The following is a 19,358-nucleotide window of genomic DNA, read 5'->3' as shown; positions in this document are numbered from 1 at the left end:
TTCAAACCAAATGTACACCCTTACACAACTCACACAGCACATGCGCTGAGAAGATCCTGGTACCTTGGATCACACATGCAGTTTTGACAACCCAGGGAGGACCACTTTATTCCTTTATACTACACAATCCCCAAAAAAGCATTGAAAAATCCCTATAACTCAAAGCTACTTACTGTCTTTCCATGGAGTGTTCATCCAGGGTTTATGTCAAAACTTAACAATCCACTGTCGAACTATGCAACACAATCCTGATCCTCTAGACCCCTGCAGAGCACCAGCACCTGAACTGGAGCACATCAACTCCACAAACACCACAATGGGTCATTTCATATGAATATTTGCATCATCTGACTGGACGGGCCAAGGGTCCCATGATCCCAAAACAGAGTGTGCTGCCCTGCCTACCTAGGCAGCTTTTCTTAAGGCATTACAGCAGCATTTTTGGACATCACGATGCCCAAAAATGCTGTCTAGGTAAGCAGCACACTAGGTTTTGAGAGCCAGAACATCTTAATGTGACAGTAACCCATGTACATACAATAATAGTAAACAGCCATCTTAGACATCACTCGGGTAAACAAATCTATATGAGAGCTGCACATCCAGGAAGAAAGTGGAGTTTCGCCGTTATGTAGATCATAAAGCATTTCCACAAAAAAAGTAAAACGAAATTGTATGGTATACTGACTGCTGACATCTGGCTTTAAAAGAATGAACGCTGCACAAATCCTATTGCATTAATGAAAGTCAATATAGTGTCGAATACTGTGGATAAGCAAACATTTTAGTTTAAGACAGACGCATTCCTCACAGCCATCTGTAATTGCACGAGCGTTTTACCTTATGTCTTCATGTAGTTTTGCAGGCAGATATAAGAATCAGCTGATACGTCGGACGCGTTGTGAAGACGCCATTAGTCTGAGTATTTCCTAGTGCTGTTCTGTACAGACAGCGAGTCTGTACGTCTCTATATATGTATGTGTCTCTGAAGCCAAGGCGCAGCACTAGCGCCCTCTGTTGGGTGCAATACACAAACTATTTTAGCGCTTTAGGACCGTTTCAAATAATCAAGAGCAGTTTTGAGAAGCTGTAGCTGTTGAGGTAACATTACATGAGGTGTAACCTCAAATATTATTATGATTTTATTAACCATCTTTCGAATTTTTTATAGTTTTATAAAAGTATAAAAATTTCGAAAGATGGTTAATAAAATCGGTGATTTTGCTTTATCTGAAAGGATGAAATATTTTAAAGTGAGACAGAGCAGGTACTGCAACAAAATGAATCAGATCCATTGCAAATACTCATCAAGGACCTGTTTTTTCTTCTTCTTTTTTTTTCTTGTGAGTTATATTTTATTAGCTGGTATTACGAAAGACTAACAGGGTGAAATATTAGGCTACATATTAATTTGTTTTGACAACAAAGTAACATATGTATAATAGGACATATATTCTTAAAGTCCCCCTGTAGTCAATAATTTTATCCCTTAAAACTCATCTTTGATCACCAAAATGACATATTTAAACATTTTTTCCTGTGAAAAACCAATTCTTCATGCCTTAAAATAGCTTGATTGTACTGTTAATGATATGCTAAAGCCCGCCGGCACGTTGACGTGATTGGTTACAAGGTAGTTTGTGATGTCACAGACGGTTTTAAGGAGAAAATACTCAGCAATGGTGTTGTTGACATATGAATTTGCACATGGTTTGTTTTAAAGCGTATTAAAAACACCAGATAGACATAAAAACAATATTAAAAACTTTATTTTCACACAGAGGGACTTTAACAGGTGCTTTTTATATTAGGAAGGCCTAAATTTCATTTTAAAAGATGACTCTTTGAGTAGTTTGAACAATTATAGGATTGAGAACAGATGTAACAAGTAACAAGATGTTGTCAAAAATCTTTATTTACAAAATAAAATAATTAAATAAAAAAATAAAGTTACAACTTCACTGTAAAATTAAAATAGATTTTCTATAGATTTTCTTTTTAAGGTGCCTCAGTGAACTTCACTATATATTACAAGTGCCTCAAAGCTCTTCCATTATAATGGAGGAATAACAGGAGGAATCGCTGACAGTCTTTTGAGTTCTTGCAAGAATTAGAATTACACATTAGATTCCAATGTTGTGATCTGAGGAGCCTCAAACTGTGCCTCAAGTAAATTGCCAGTCCTGTATGACAAATAAAGCATCTAAGGTTCATAGTTCTAATTCAAAGTGTCTTCATGCTTTCAAAGTGCACATAATCAAACTATGAGATGATAATTCATCAACAATTTTCCTACAGGTTTACATAAAAACAATCACTTCTACTAAGAAAGTCAAGGTAAAGAAAACCACAGCACAGTAAGAGTTAAAAACATACTTTGGGTAATGCAAATACTCACGCGTGCATAAAATAATACGAACATAAAAATGAAGCACATGTCTATATAATCAATAAATCTATTTAAAAGTATTTCAGTGCAGAATCTCTTTAAAAAAAATATTGAATATGCAGACACATAGGCACCAATGTATCCAACCAGCTTATATATGGAGCTGTAACTATATTGTACAATTATTTATTGTTAAAAATGTATAAATAAAAAATCAGATTTCAATGTAAACAGAGTAAAAACAGCAATGTCGAGAAAGGTCACCACTCCAGTTTCATCTCTTCCTTGCTCCACACATATTTCCCCCCTCTCTTGAGGAACATCTTCTCATCAAAACCACTGAACTTGATGGCCTCTTCCACACCGACATCCAGAATGGACTTTGACGGATCTTTCCTCCCCTCTCGGCAATCCAAGAAGCGCATCTGCGGCATCAGATATGGAGGATTAAAAATCTATTTATGATGATTGCTCTTTCTGATGATGTAGCGTAGACAGCATGATTATTAATAGAGATCAGAGATTATCCGAGGGGAGAAGTAATTTGAAGCCTGGAATGAGGCAAATTACTGCAGGCCTTATTATATTTCTATCCATAATCCCTTTGCTACTGATATGATGACATAATGTAATTTCAAGGAATCATTTGCACTGTAATAATAGTGTATCTAATATACAAAAAATCCTTTAGACTCTAATGACAAGATAATTGAATATATATAAAAAAAAAAAAAATCTTTGCGCAGTAATGAGAAGAAAACTTAAAGGATTAGTTCACTTCAGTAAAATTTCCTGATAATTTACTCACCCCCATGTCATTCAAGATGTTTATGTCTTTCCTTCTTCAGTTGAAAAGATATTAAGGTTTTTGAGGAAAACATTCCGGGATTTTTCTCCATATAGTGGACTTCAACAGTTACCAATGGGTTGAAGGTCCAAATGTCAGTTTCAGTGCAGCTTCAAAGAGCTCTACATGATCCTAGCTGAGGAATAAGGGTCTTAAATAGCGACACAATCGGTCATTTTCTAAAAAAATACAAATTTATATACTTTTTAACCACAAATGCTCGACTTGCACTAGCTCTGCCATGCGGCACGCATTACGTAATCATGTTGGAAAGGTCACGCATGACATAGGCGGAAGTACCGATCCAGTGCCTACAAGGCAAACATGCGAAGACTAAGTCAAACAGCCTTTACAAAAAAAGATAAAACAACGATGTCGAACGATTTTGAAGTTGGAGGAGAAAATGAGAGTGACCTTTCCAACGTGATTACGTAATGCGTGGCGCATCGCAGAGCAGTGCAAGACGAGCATTTGTGGTTAAATGTGGATTTTTTAGAAAATGGCCGATCGTTTCGCTAGATAAGACCCTTATTCCTCATCTGGGATCATGTAGAGTCCTTTGAAACTGCAATTTGGACCTTCAGCCCATTGGTAACTGTTGAAGTCCACTATATGGAGAAAAATCCTGGAGTGTTTTCCTCAAAAACCTTAATTTCTTTTCAACTGAGGAAAGACATAAACATCTTGGATGACATGGGAGTGAGTAAATTATCAGGAAATTTTAATTCTGAAGTGAACTAATACTTTAATGGATGCTGAGGAGAAAATATGACACCACTTACATATTCATCAAGAATCAGGTAAGAGTCTCTCATCTGTAAAAAGGGAAATAGATGAGTAAATAAACAATTTACATCAAGTTAACAGTATGGTTTATATTCAAGTTCTGGCATCCATCTCTGAACAGAGCTATCTTTATTTAAATTCAAAACTCGTAGTGCCCACTTAAATATCTTAAAAGCTTTGGTAATGAATTGAAACCGAAAGTTTATTGCTTTATTACCCATAAATTGAAGCCACTTTATCTACCAAATTGTAAGCTATTTTGAAACACTGATCTGAATTGAGCCAAAGTATGCGCTGTGTGCCTCAAAATTACCTTTTGATTAGACTCTGGAACCAGACACTCGACGCTCTGGTGGCGGTCCAGGAAGTCTTGGAATTGCTGATCGCTAATGACAAATTTCTCTGCCTCGCGGAGGCTGTTCTCCCCTGCGTTTTCACCTTCAATTATCAGACACTGGAAGACCTGTTGTGTACATTGCAATACACATTTTCAGCAGCCTGGTTATGATGACAGAGAAATGGCAGTTTGTAGTAAAAGAAGTAACTGTACCTTCCAGCGCACTGGGTTCAGAGCAGTGATCTGCTCTGTCATATCTTCATCCACATTGTAGGTGTTGATAACCGAGTTGATTTTGAAAGCCACCCTGTAGTCTCGGCACCAGTTGTGAATTTTATGTAGATTGTCCAAATGGCTCTTCTTGCCCTGACCTCGGCCTATGACTTTATTGGTGTCTTCATTGAAACTGTCACAAGATACTGCCAGAATGTCCAAGTAGTCACCTATAAAACACAGATGCAAATTAAATTGACCAATTTAGGAGCTGACTACAGTGATATAGGCTACTTTATATGTAGAGGAAGTAGTTATTTTGTCATCATATGCAAATACCTTTGACAGTTTTAAGTAACACTTAAATATTCAAAATATCCACTTCAGTCACAAATATTCTGCCTATTTAATCACTTTTGGCATTTCATAACCTCTTAACTAAGTATTTTATAAGAAATGTATTATTCTGTTTTTAGTAAATATACAATTTAAATTATTATCTTATTATTATCAATGTTGTGCTGCTTAATATTTTTAGGGAAACAGTGATATTTTTTTCAGGATTCTTTGATGAACAGAAGGTTCAAAAGAACAACATTTATTTGAAATAGAAATCTTTTGTAACATTAAACATTTCTTTATTGTCACTTTTGATCAATTCATTGCATCCTTACTGAATAAAAACCTTTTACTCATCTTGTAGGCTACATCTTAAAACTATATATAATATTAGGTTAGGCATATTTCACAACTATGCTTTCACTTTTTTTTTTTCATGTGACAGTGTCAGGGATTCTAATGTGCATCAATTAAAAAGAAAGATTACTCGTTAGATCAAATTACTTTAAATTCGATCCTATCTCATTACACACAATGACCTCATGGAGCAGACAAAAAAAGCAGTGCATGAAAAACAGGTGTTCATGAAAGTGCTGTAGTGGATTTTGTTGCTATTGCACAAAAAAAAAAAAAAAAAATCACATTATAAATATGTGTATATTAATAGGCTACTTCATTTTAATATTCTTAATATCCAAGTGGAGCTTAATAAGTAGCCCCAAAATATGCCTTATATATATTGTGTAGAGTTGTATGTAATCAACATTGAAATCGTTATATCCTTTATTATTAACTATATAAATGTGTAACGTTCACCCTATAGGCGCTTTAACATGATCTTTGCTGCCCTCTGCTGGTCAGGAATGATTCTCACCGTATTTCTGAAACCAGGTTTCTTTGATCAGACTGCCATTACTAACGATGCTGACGCTCGGCAGCTGCAGATCCTGTTTGCAGTACCGCACCAACTCTCCCAGAAAATTGCCTCTCTCGTGAATAAAGGGCTCTCCACCCGAAAAGTTGATTTTTTCCATTCCTAAAACGTACAATTGATAATATTAACAGAGTTTAAGAATAAAAAATAAGTCTATAGTCAGCATTAAAGTTAAAATAGGAAAAAATAAGTTATATTTATATTAAATGACAACAATTATAATTAAAACAAATTCAATTATAGTAATAATTATTAATGTCTGCATATCACAATCTCATGTGATCGAGTGACAGGTTGCCCCGCCCTCGTGCCAGTAATCACGTCATCAGAGAAGAGATGTCATTGCAACAAGGAGGGGAAGTTATTTTAATTAAAGATTATGGGCACATATTTTTAAATACATAAATAAATAAATAATTTGCACGGATAAATCATTTAAAGTGAATTCTGCAATATCAAAAAAAAAAAAAAAAAAAAAAATGGTGATTTCATGGTGTCTTTAGAAATGAAATTACCTGCTTCTTTCAGAAGTCGTAAGCCTCGCTTTGCCTCTTCAATAGGCAAGACGAACGAGGTCTTCGCAGTGTGGAAGCAAAATCCACATTTGTAATTGCACTGCCGGGTAAAATGGTAGTTTACACTGCTTGGAGTGGTCAGCTGCGCGCTGGGTTCCTTCTTCTGCTCTTTGGTGCGAGTCTTCGGACGACTCATCCGTCCAAGAGGTGTTGGTTGCACCAGTACGCCTGATACCCTCATCAAAATCCATCTCAACAGGGCTGAAACGAAGCTGTGGACGTTCTTGAAACACATCTGCATCAACATTCTTGCAAGACCAACTTGGTTTGATGTCACCATGGTTAAGGTGCGTAGACACTGATACTCTGAGAGCTCACGCCTCCCTTTTTATAGGACGCAGTTACAAGTTGCTGTTCGGATAAGTTTCTGTTCTTGCTTGGGGGGACTGAAAAACGAAAGATAAATACAAACAGCTGAGTCAAACAAATAGGCGTGGCAAAGTTTCATTTTACTTATAGTCACCTGAATTTGAAGTATGCCTAAATGTAAGCTATTTATAGGCTACCACCACAGGGCAATTCAGATTTTTAAGATTTTTTTAAAATGATAGCTGAAGTGAATAAACCTGCTTAAAACCAGCTTGGCTTCTGGACTTAGTCAGCATATCTGTAGTAGTAGCCTACGTTTTTATATAGAGTTTGCAATTTATAAAGAAACATGTTTTTTTTTATTATTAATTTCTTAACTAAACTGTTGAACTGTTGAAACTACAAAAAAAAAAAAAAAAAAAAAAAAAAAAATGTTTACCCTAATTTATTTATTAACACGTAATTAGCCTATTTCACCATAACAACACTGTTGTTATTTGACTGACTCAGCTAGGCTCGTTACGTAAGTTACGTAAGTGGACGGTTCTGCTGTAGGCTATTTCGTAGCTTTCGTTTTCGGGTATAGTTTCGTTTCTCTGTAAGCGCTAGCCAGTAAGACTACTCCATATAGGCTACTGTAAACTCTAACACCGTTCACAATGCTAAGGAGAGCAATGTTTCGTTGTGGACAGCTGTGTTCGGTGGAGTTTGACTTGCGCGCTGAACCTCTTTATTTCACACTGAGTTCAAGCCCACAAGTTCTTCATCATGCTCATCAACAGCTCTTTGAAGACCGTGGGAAACTCTTCTCGCTACATGTCCAATGTGAGAACAGAATTGAGAAAGCGCAAACGCACGCAGAAATAAAACACAAGCTGTCTTCAACACTCTCGCGAGATTGCGATGTATTTGAAGCGTCTTCTTTTAGTCCGAACGTCGAAAATAGCGTCGTTAAAGGGTTTTTTATACGAGACAAATCCACTACAACACTTTCAGAGGACGTATTAAACACATTACGGCAGAGTAAAAGAGTATGTGTGTTTTCATACAAGCGCGAGGGTCAGTACTGCTGGCAGGAGCTGTGGTCACCTGTCAATCAAGTGGAGGGGTCAGAGAGACAGTACATCACACCTGCAGCAGCAGCAGAGCATCATCCATCCACACTGAACATCAGGAACTCCGATGTCTTCTACAGTATGGATGAAGCCTATAAGGTTCTTCAGGAGGTACGGTAGGATTTAAAAACATTTTGAGACCAGATTATAGTACTAGGGTAGAGTGGGGGGAAACGCCCCCTTAAGGACTGTATTTTTTTCTGTGAAACAAAAGTTAAAAGTGTCTACACAATAGTTATCCAAGTTTTCAGTGACAATGCCTTAAATTATAAAACAAGTGTGAAAAATGTCCAGAGTTTTCATGTTAGATTTTTAACAAAAATAAAATTTGTACCAAGGGGGTAAACCACAGGTGGGGTAAAATGCCCCCACTCTGACAAAGCAATTTGCTTTATACATTTACAGCAAAATCAGAGTACAAACAGTTTTAGCTTAAAGTTAAAAAGATAAGCCAAAATAATGAATATTTATTAAAGGGGTCATGAATTGAGAAATCAACTTTTCCTTGAGCTTTTGATATATAAGAGGTCATCGTACTATAAGAATATCCTGTAAGTTTCAGAGCTGAAAACTTCCTTGTTAGTCCAATAAAAGCTTTTATTGACAACAGTCCCATTGAACGTCTGATCCTGGAATGTGCCTATAGGTGAAACCCCGCCTCTGCAGAAGAAATCAATGCCTACTTCGTCATTGCAATGTTAGCCCCGCCCACTGGTGTGTTAGTGAGATGACGAGGATAGATGAGCGATACAGGTCTAAAAATAACATTACCTTTCAAAGGATCCTTATGCTAGGAATATGGTTATTTATTTTCAACAATGTGAATGTCTCAGTTAAGCTGTATTTATTTCGATTCGGTATTTCACTGTGGATTCTTTGGCAAATCAATCACATTTCGGTGCATGCTTTGCAAACAGGATTTGACAGTAATGCAAAACTGTGTAACTGTGTTCATTCTAATGCCTGATCTGATATGTAATAATTCGTGTACAGTCAGATGTTCTTTGTCTATGTCAGTAAACGGTCAATATCACCTTGTTTCTCTTAGTAGGATGAAAAATAATCTGTTATTTAAACGTTGATTAAATTATATAAAGAAAGCGATCAATGAACGCTCCCTTTGCAATCGTTGGAGCTGTCAATCAAACAGCGTGAGTTTATCAGTGACTGAGTTCTGGACTCGCGCCAAAACTCCCATTTTATTCAACGAATCTCTTAATTACATCGCGTTTGCACTGTTAGTTACCATGAAAGCATTTGTTTGTGTGCAGAAATTGAGTTGCAATGACGAGATCACTGCATTCATGCGCTCAACAACATGTCTGTGATCGGCTGTTCATCACTGCAACCTTTCATGCCACGATCTCAATATAATGCCATAGATCTAAATGTAATGCAGCACTTTTCACGATTAGTTACCCTTGAGAGCTGTAATAGTAAAAGCGTGCTAAAAGAGAGAGTAATACTTGTTTATTTTGAAATGGAAAGATGTTAGCCAATCACAGCAGTGGGCGTTTATACTGAAGTCTCATAGCAGACACGCCCCTTAAAACAGCGTTCAAATAAGAGGGCTAAAATCAGGGGAGCAAAAATGCCTTTTATTTCTAAATTATGACAATTTTTGATGTAAAAAGCATACTAACATTATAAGTGCACCCCAGGAAACATTATAAAACAACAAAACATTGCAGTTCATGACCACTTTAATGAACCATGCTGAAAATCAGCCTATTTAAAAAATATTGTTAGCTGATGCTAACTGGCTGGCTAACTAGCTAGCTGATGCTTATTTGAGGTAATTTACGACGCCCCGGACATGACATGCAGGAAAAAAATAGTAGGCTAAATCGTGCGCACAATTTATTAATTCGTTTCCTCGATTTACTAAAACGTGCACACGATTTATTAATTCGTTCCCTCGATTTACTATTTCGTTTCCTTGATTTACTAAAAAGTGCGCACGATTTACTATTTCGTTTCCTCGATTTATAAATCATGCACATGATTTATAAATCAAGGAAACGAACTAGTAAATCGTGCACACAATTTAGTAAATCGAGGGAATGAATTAGTAAATCGTGCGCGCGATAAAAATTTTTTCTTGCATGTCATGTGCGGGGCTCCGTAGGAATTTTTAAATATAAAGTCCAAATATTTTTTATTCAACTGTATATTACATTTGATGGAAAAACCAAGGATGTGATGTTCAGAATAACTTCAGTAATTATGATAGTGGGAAGCGATGCCCCTTGGCGGCTGGGGGGAGCGTTTTACCCCAAAAACTAATAATAATAAAGTCAAATTACATCATTCTGAAGGTATAATTATATTTTACTTAAATAACATGTACTCCCTAACTACAGGCCTTACTATTCTCATAATATATATAACTGTGATGTTCTGCAAAACAAATTTTAAAAAACTTTTTTCTTAGTGCTGAAAATTAGAATCAGTTTTCTCTCAGGTACGTCACCGGTGTAAGCTTCACAGTGAATACTTCCACGTCAATCTTGTCAACATAGTACATAGAAACAACAAAAATGTATCTTGACTCTATTTAGTGGTTATTTTGGGAAAACAGTTGGGGGGCAGTTTACCCCAAGGGGGCATTTTCCCCCACTCTACCCTATAGGCTGTAGTATTAGTATTATACACATAAATATAATAATAATATAGCCTAACAAAATTATTAAGCAGCATGACTGTTTTCAGTTTCTTGAGCAGCAAATTAGCATATTAGAATGATTTCTGAAGGATCATGTGACACTAAAGACTGGAGTAATAGCTGCTGAAGCTTTTAATATTTAATATATTTAAATTATTCTATTTTAAACATTTTAAAATAGAAAAATAAATAAGAAATCCCAAACTTTATATATATAAACTGCTGCAGTTATACCTGTCTAGATTATTTTACTTTGATTACCTGAACAACAGGTGATAATTTAACCAATGCAATTCAGTATTATACCACAATACAGCTTGAGGTAAAACAATACATCCTCCTCTGCCCTTCCCAGTGCACTGACATTATCCCTGAGTCAAAGGAAGTGCTGAAGCTCGTAGACGAACAGTTGGAGACAATCAGGGGTGATGGATTTCCTGTCATTGTGATCGAGGGACTGGATGCTACAGGTTAACACTGAGCCTTTGACAAATATTTTGTTCAGCTAATTAATATGTATGCACTCAAACAATACTTTTCACCAAGCAAAAACTAATATAATCTAAAAATTCATAGCTGTCAATATGATTCAAACCATGCTCAATCAAATAGTTAGCACTCTAAATTTTTTTGACTTCTCTCCACACCTTTCCCTGATTTCACACAGGTAAAACTACTCTCACAGAAGCCCTGCGGGAGTCTCTGAATGCCACTCTGCTGAAATCTCCTCCCCAGTGTCTGGCTCCTTTCAGACAGCGCTTTGACTCAGAACCACCCCTCATCCGCAGGGCCTTTTACGCTCTGGGGAACTACATCACTGCAGCCCACATTGGAAAAGAATCCTTAAGGGCTCCTGTCATAGTGGACAGGTAGAGATGTGTGCGCCACAAATATACACTTACCTGATTCAGCTACTGTTTGGGCAGCACTGTGGAACAAATAGGAATGTAGCATTTTATATGGATAATGCTTCTTTAAAACACTTATTTGTGTGCATTATCGAGTGGGTGTTGATACTGTTTCCTGTGCAATGACGTTAGCCAATCATAACAGTGGCCGTTTACTGACAAGGACCGGCCCATAAAAATGATAATAATTTCAGACAGAGGATCAGAACAAAGGTTGAACTTTTTTTGTGTGTGTGCAAAAAACTTTATTAACATTATAAGTGAACCTTAAGAAACATATTTTTAACATCTTTAGTTCCTTTTGCTGGCACTGATATTTTTTTTGTCTACTTTAGGTATTGGCACAGCACAGCAGCATATGCCATTGCCACAGCAGTCAGTGGGAGGGTTGAAAACCTCCCTAGGCCAGGCTCAGAGCTCTACCAGTGGCCAGAAGACCTGCTCCAACCAAACCTGGTGCTGCTTCTCACTGTCAATCCAGAAGAAAGACTGAGAAGACTCAGGGACAGGGGACAGGACAAGACCGTTGAGGAGGCTGAGCTAGAGATCAATCAGTTCTTCCGACTTAAGTAGGTCAACTTGTTGAAGTGTTTTATGTTTTAAGGTACATCCCAACGCACTTGTTTACTGTATGTGATAACACTTAAAGATATCAGATGTTGTTGTGCATATCTGATTACTCCAAAGTAAACTTCAATAGCTATTTCTAGGGGATTTTCAGGTAATGGTGCTATTTGTGAGAGAAAATGTGGCTTATCTTAAATGAAACACTTAATATTAGTGCTGATTAATAGCAATTAATCACATCCAAAATAAGTTTGTTTACGTAATATATGTGTGTGTACTATTTATTATGTATATATAAATGCACATACATACATGTATTTATTTAAGAAATATTTACATGTATACATCTATATTTATATATTTATATTTATATGTAATTTACATTATATATATATATTTTTGTTAAATATATACATGCATGTGTGTATTTATATATACATAATAAATATACATAACACACACATATATTATGTAAACACAAACTTTTTATTTTGGATGCGATTAATCGCGATTAATCATTTGACAGCACTAGAACAATATTAATAATTCATAATAGAATTTATCTGTAAAACATGTTTGTGCCAACCCCATTAAAATGTTTTAGGGTTGAATACAATAGGTAAATAAGACTTGATAAAGACTTTTTTTTACCCTGTAGTCAAAGATTATATGATATCACCCCTTCATGATGTCAGAAACATCTAATCATTATTGTAATGTTGAATCATAACAGGCTTGAACAAAAATTGTAGAAACAATGACAAATTTTGCATTTTCTCAGGAAATGCAAAAAGCATTTTAGATTTAAAAAAATGCACTTTAATTTCAATAATGGCAACATTTTGGTAGAATTAATTATTTAAATTGTATACACTGCTGTTTTAAAGAAATTAATACTTTTATTCAGAAAGGATGCATTAAATTGATCAAAAGTGACAGTAAAGACATTTCTATTTCAAATAAATGTTCTTTTAAACTTTCTATTCATCAAAGAATCCTGAACAAATGTATTATGGTTTCCACAAAAATATTATTGCTCCATTTCCTAAAGATGACCCCTATTGGTAGCCAAGTCTAAAGATTTTCATTCAAACACTATCAAGTATATTAAGAAAGACAATAAGCAAAACAGCTTTGGTGCACTTATGACAAATTGCTCTTTATTTCAGAGTGGAGGAAGCTTACAAGAGAATCCAGAATCCCGCCTGCATCATCGTGGATGCAAGCCCCTCTCCACAAGAAGTGCTGCAACAAGTGCAGCATTTAATTAGGAACAAATGTCACTTGTAAACAACCGGCTCCCAACCCAATGATGAAGAAACCCTGCAATCCCTCCGCAAACCACTAGATGGTAGTGTAGTGTTATGATTCAACTAAACCCACTATAAGAGCCCCAGTCAGCTGAGCCTGTTGATTGAAAGGGAGGCTGGTGGCTAACTGCCAGCATATATTTCAGGGCTCGTATCTGGACATGTCACAACATATTCCCCTTCCCACAGAGCTTTAGTGATGACACGAGAGGGAAAGTTATTGCGGGTGCTGTAGCTGGATGTCAGCTCTCATACGCAGGGTCACAGCGTCCACTTTCCTCACTCTGACTTATTCCCAGTGAAACACAGGAACTCAGCTAAAGAGGTTTGAGAATTCATCAATCACTTCAATTAGATTTAAACACAAGAACTCATTGTTGGTCAGCTCGGTATTCACTCCTATAGGAGATGGAATCAAGGGACCTTATGGAGGTATTAAAAGCAATACATCTGATCCAAGCAATTTAAACTTGCTTTGATTTGTTGCTGTTGCTTTTGGACGCAGAGTCTGATCATTAATTAAGAGTGATATGCTAGGGCTAAAATGTACATGTATATAACTCAGTTTTTAGTTCCAGAGTCCTTAAAGCCTGTTTATTGTATTGTATTGTATCATAAGAATAAATTTTAATATAATACACATCTTTGCTTTATTTTAAAGAAACAGTTCTCCTAAAAATGAAAATTCTTTAATTTAATCTTAGTATCAATCTCTGTCAAAACTTGGCACAATGCGTTTACAAACAATTTATGAGATTTCAGAGCAATCACCAAAAAGACAGAAAAAAAACACCATAAAAGTCCATGCTATATTCCAAGCCAAACAATATATTTTTGTGAACAGACTGATTTATTATTACTATTTTTTTATTTTTATTTTTTAATTAATAATTTTTTTTTTAGTTATTTAATTTCAGTCACTATCAAAACTTGGCACAATCCACAAAACAAAACAAAGAAACAACAAACAAAAACATTAACCTACCATAAAAGTAGTCCATATATTCCAAGCCAAACAATATTATTGTTAACAAACTGATTTTTTAGTATTATTTTTAGCTATTAAGCTATTAAATCTCGATCTCTTTCAACATGTGGCATGATGCTTTTACAAACCATTCTGAATCTTAAAGGGGACCTATAATGCCCCATTTACAAGATGTAATATAAATCTCTGGTGTCCCCAGAATGTGTCTGTGAAGTTTCAGCTTAAAATACCCCACAGATCATTTATTATAGCTTCAAATTTGCCCCTATTTGGGTGTGAGCAAAAACACACCATTTCTGTGTGTGTCCCTTTAAATGCAAATGAGCTGCTGCTGCTCCCGGCCCCCTTTCCAGAAGAGGGCGGAGCTTTAACAGCTCACGCTTCAGTTGATCAACAACAACAAAGCTGGAGAATCTCACGCAGCCAAAATGAGGATTGTCAGTAACGGTGTTCAGCCTTACATTGTTCAAACCGGAGTAGGACACTGATGGAGAGACTCAGGAAGAAGTTACAACTTCTGAATGGTTAGTGGATAAATTTATGTAGTTGATTCAACTCATCGACTAGCATGTGCCGTCATGTTTTGTGCAAATCCAGCGTTGAATTGATCCTCGTTTGTGAAGCAGTCCGGCGTAAAATGACGGCATGGTAACAACACTCTACTACAACAACTCTTCCTCTTCTCTAAAGCAGCCCAAGGACCCCTTTAACACAAACAGCAATGAGATTTCAAGCTTTGGCGGAGGGGGGACATTATCAGTGAACATCAGCTTAAATTTTGCATCAAATAATCTTTTAATTATACATATGATATTCAATAATCACATTTAGCGCACATACACGCCATAAGTGCCACGGCATGCATGTAGGCACCCACCTGCCCTCATGCACTAACAATACCACACTTATCCTATAATTCATTTATATGGTGAGCACTGCATTTACCCAGTGATAGCAAGATTAATTAAAGGTTTTAGTAATTATGAGCTCAGTGAGGATATGGGCCGGGAAAGACGGAGTGACCCGTCTCCCTCACACTGATGCCTCAGCAGTGCGGAGAAGAGAGTAGGGTATATTCATATGGCAATTAATGGAGTCCTGTAGATCACTGTCAGACGGCTTTCCACACCACTGCGCAATTACACACTCCCCTTAGCCAATTATTGAATCTCTTGCTATAGACGCAATTAAATGTTTATTTTTTTAACACACTGTTTATATGCCTGGTGGTGGTTAATATTAATGCCCCACAGGCGTAAAAGGCCATATTTAAATATGCGGCGTGAGAAATGTACTGGTCAGTGATTTTAATAAACTGGCTCCAGTTAAATTCCTGAGATTTTCTACTTGGAGACCATAGTGGTCCCCAGTGGTCAGACAGTCAGGTTGATCAATTTTACATCTATTTTCAGTTGCTCTCAGAGGGAATATACAGTGTTTAAGGATTGTTCGGTTGCTATGAACAGACACTCCTACAGTGCAGTTCTTATGAACGTGCTCTTAAAATACTGTAGGCGGCTTCTAAGTAGCTTGAGCAGTGCTTTCTTATGGAGCATTAGGATTAGCTATAGAAGCATGTTTCTGTAAAAAATTTAAATGTACATTACTGTTCAAAAGTTTGGGGTCGGTAAGATTTTTTAAAATGTTTTTTGAAAGTGTCTTATGATCATCAAGGTTGCATTTTAGTTTATTAACAATACCGTAAAAACAGTAGTATTGTGAAATATTATTACAATTTAAAATAACTATTTTCTACTTGAAAATATTTTAAAATGTAATTTATTCCTGTGATGTGAAAGTTTAATTTTCAGCAGCATTTCTCCAGTCTTCAGTGTCACATGACCATTCAGAAATCATTGATTTGGTGCTCAAGAAACATTAAAACATTAAAAACAGCTGTGCTGCTTAATATTTTTAGGAAAACCTTTTTTTTTTCAGGATTCAGTAATGAAATCGAAATATTTTGTAACATTATAAATGTCTTTACTGTCACTTTTAATAAAATGCATCCTGGCTTAATAAAAATATACATTTCTTTTTAAAAAAAAATTCATACTAACCCCAAACTTTTGAATGGTAATGTAGTTGTAAGATTAAGTATAAAATAAGAAATATGGTCAAAATTGTGAGACAAAGCTGCAATTACAAGTAGTACAGTTACAACTGAGAAATAAAGCCACAATTACCAGAAATTCTGAAATATAATATCAATTTGAGAAATAAAGTTGCAATAAAAAAAAAGGTTAGAATTTGAGAAATAAAGTTACAATTATGATAAATAAAATTTATAAATGTAAATGTAGACTTCATTTCCAAATGCTTTAATCTAAAGCAGTTTACAAATGTGGATTGCAACGACTTTTACAGTAATCATCAGCCGTGTTGAGGAAAGTTACTTTTAAAAGTAATGCATTACAATATTGTGTCACTCCCTAAAAAGTAACTATTTGCGCAATTTAGTTACTTTTTATGGAGAGTAATGCGTTACGTTACTTTTGCGTTAATTTTTCTCACCTGGGCTGGGCTTGTTTTTTGTTTTTACAACAACAAAAAAGTTCTATTTTTGGCAAATGTAAAGGCCCTTTCACACCAAAAGTGAAATGAATAAGCCTCAGGCTGAAGGAAATGCAAATTCACGCCTGTACAGTAGAGGGCGCAGCTCAAACAAACCTTCAGCTATGCTGCCATTCTGGATCAAAGAAGAATAGGACAGAACAAAGTTCAACACTCTTACTTAAGCAATAAAAACAAAAAAATGAAACACAAATGTGGTTCATCTAAAATCATTTTTGCTTATTATTAGTGTTGAATTGGATCATCGATGGTCAGCAGCAAAGGCATTTGTTAATAAAGTGAGATTAAATACATAAAGTATATTTGTGTTATTTAACATATTTAGTTATTGTAGGTTTGTGTAATATTCTAAGTTTTGCATTTCACCATTTTTATTCATTTTAAGGAATACTGTATCTGTTTTTGTGCAAATGAGATGAGTAAATGCTCACATTTAGTCTAGAACTACAATAACCATCATGTTCACACAAAACCTCTGCACTTACTCACGATTTCTCTCAAAATGGGGACAGGAGAGCTGTCAGTCAATAAATGGGTAAATAAAGTAACTTATTTGAAAAAGTAACTCAGATATTTTGTTATAAATTTAAAATGCGTAACTTTACAAGTTACTTAAAAAAAGTAATCGGATTACGTAACTTATGATACTTGTAATGCGTTACCCCAAACACTGGTAAACAGACATAAAAACAAAGCTCTTTAAATAAACATATCATATGTGCTTTTGAAATATGAAAAATCAGGTCAGAGTGCAGAAGGTCTGTGCAGAGGCAAAAGGTAAGCCACCATCCTCCTCAGCAGGCCCCACACAATCTACATCGGCCACTTCAATATTTCATTAGCACAACAAAGAACAAGACAGAGAAAACCCTCTCTGCAATAATTAAAGATCCAGCAGGGATGGAGCCGCACAGCAGTCTGTGGTCCCCCCCGCCTAAGTAATAGATCAAATGAAAGCTGTCCCTATGAACATGAATAATGAGTGAAGTGTGGTGAGAGAGGTGGGGGTGGTATAGGAGGGTGGGCTGGAGTGGGATCTAGAGACCTGGCACTGACACCCTCCTTCTCCGGGCCCAGCGACGCTGCCAGCTGCAGGGGGGTGAGGGGGGCTATAGAGGCCTATAGGACACTATGGAAGAGGTGGCGGGAGGAAGAGGGACTATGTGTGTTTTATGCATCTATAACTGCAGATATGCCACCAGATGATAAGCAGGTGACTTTAGATTAGGGTTCATGACCTTCAGGGGGTTATTATGGAGATTATGATTTTGTGATTAGTAAAGCTTTACAACAAAGTTATATATATTACCATTTGCACATGTAACATTCTAAATAATCATCAATTAATGGATATATTTTTCACATGTCTTAGTTAATGTTCATTTATAAATATACTGTTGCCGATTGTTAGATCATGTTAGTTTTTAAAGGCACAATATGTAGGATTTTTGGAATAAAATATCCAAAAATCACTAGAACAGTGTTATATATTTTGTTGACTTGTGTACTTACATTATCCCAAATGTTTCCAAGAATGTTTAAATCCAGAGAAATAAGTCATTTTTACAGGACACGGACCGTCTGTGCGTCGCTTATTAATAACATCATACCTGCGTTACCCTAGATTTCCGATTTTATCTTGTAGAAACCATGGAAACACCAAAGACACTTTATGTGTTTTATTAGACAGGTGAGCAACTGTTCGGATACATTTATAGACAGAAAAGTAGTCATTGTTTTCAGTCGTTCTTATTGTTTGAATCTTCTTGATTTACAGTAAGTACCATGTTTTACCATGACTAATATTGATCTAGCTTACTGCAGTGTGCAACAAGAGTCTCATAGTAGCTGCCGAGCGAACGCACAGAGTAACGTTATAATATTTTCAACACACTCAAATGTATTTAATATGATAAACAGTGCTGCTTTACCCCACATACACTTGACCGGAAGAAGCGGAGACTGTGGCACTCGAGACATGTGTGTCGCTCGTCTCTCATTAGCAATCGCTCCAGCGGCCTCGTTCCACTCCCACGGCACTCGGCCCTGCGCTGCTTCATACTACAGTAACGTTAATAATCTCATCCATCAACATGATTTCTGCCCGAGTCCCGTTCCAATTCTTTTTCACCGGCTGTGAAATGAAGATGACATCTCCTAAGAATCCACACTCAATCTCGGCATTATCAAGCTATGCCTTTGTTTTGAATAGGCGACCTCTAGTGGCGAAAAACTACATAGTGTGCCTTTAATGGTACATAACCAAAGACTATAGATATAGAAACACAGTTCACTCCTATTATTTGTGAATGGGAGAAACTGCAATGCACAATATGGTGGAATAGGTCCCGCCTTCTATGTAAAAGAGCCAATCGCTAATTGATAAAGTCATTGCATCACTGCAGCTGCCGTTAGAAGTTCCGGTTCCCATAGAAACCTGAGACTAGCGTTTAGGACTGCACATTGGCTCATTTAGCCTGAAAAAATTAGATTTTTTACACT

General features: G+C 36.2%; 3 protein-coding genes across 4 annotated transcripts in view; 1 reads left to right on the top strand and 2 right to left on the bottom strand.

Moving 5' to 3' along the window:
• The window catches only part of rnf144aa (ring finger protein 144aa), a 42,323-nt gene extending 41,347 nt beyond the window's left edge, over nt 1-976 (bottom strand). The window contains exon 1 of one of the 2 annotated variants that reach the window (XM_051866878.1): nt 841-976. Coding sequence is in view for 1 of the 2 variants with exons in the window: in XM_051866877.1 (XP_051722837.1) it covers nt 174-184 (11 nt within the window). In the remaining variant the exon portion in view is untranslated. Of the gene's footprint in view, nt 1-173; nt 195-840 lie in introns of those variants that run through there. The other variant, XM_051866877.1, reaches the window with a different exon arrangement.
• Nucleotides 977-1,751: 775 nt separating this feature from the next.
• rsad2 (radical S-adenosyl methionine domain containing 2) lies at nt 1,752-6,741 on the bottom strand. Its single transcript, XM_051867665.1, has 6 exons — nt 6,361-6,741; nt 5,786-5,947; nt 4,573-4,802; nt 4,336-4,485; nt 4,019-4,051; nt 1,752-2,814 (listed from the first exon to the last, which is right to left on the bottom strand). The coding sequence occupies exons 1-6, from the start codon at nt 6,698-6,700 to the stop codon at nt 2,650-2,652; spliced, it is 1,080 nt and encodes a 359-aa protein (XP_051723625.1). The 5' UTR covers nt 6,701-6,741; the 3' UTR covers nt 1,752-2,649.
• A 587-nt stretch (nt 6,742-7,328) lies between these two features.
• Nucleotides 7,329-13,932, top strand: cmpk2 (cytidine monophosphate (UMP-CMP) kinase 2, mitochondrial). Its single transcript, XM_051867664.1, has 5 exons — nt 7,329-7,955; nt 10,865-10,979; nt 11,177-11,378; nt 11,753-11,986; nt 13,154-13,932. The coding sequence occupies exons 1-5, from the start codon at nt 7,389-7,391 to the stop codon at nt 13,272-13,274; spliced, it is 1,239 nt and encodes a 412-aa protein (XP_051723624.1). The 5' UTR covers nt 7,329-7,388; the 3' UTR covers nt 13,275-13,932.
• Nucleotides 13,933-19,358: the final 5,426 nt, after the last annotated feature.

This window comes from Ctenopharyngodon idella, chromosome 17, assembly GCF_019924925.1.
Source record: "Ctenopharyngodon idella isolate HZGC_01 chromosome 17, HZGC01, whole genome shotgun sequence".
NCBI lineage: Eukaryota > Metazoa > Chordata > Actinopteri > Cypriniformes > Xenocyprididae > Ctenopharyngodon > Ctenopharyngodon idella.
Note: the sequence above shows the minus strand (reverse complement) of the source record. Positions and strands in the feature narration are given on the sequence as shown.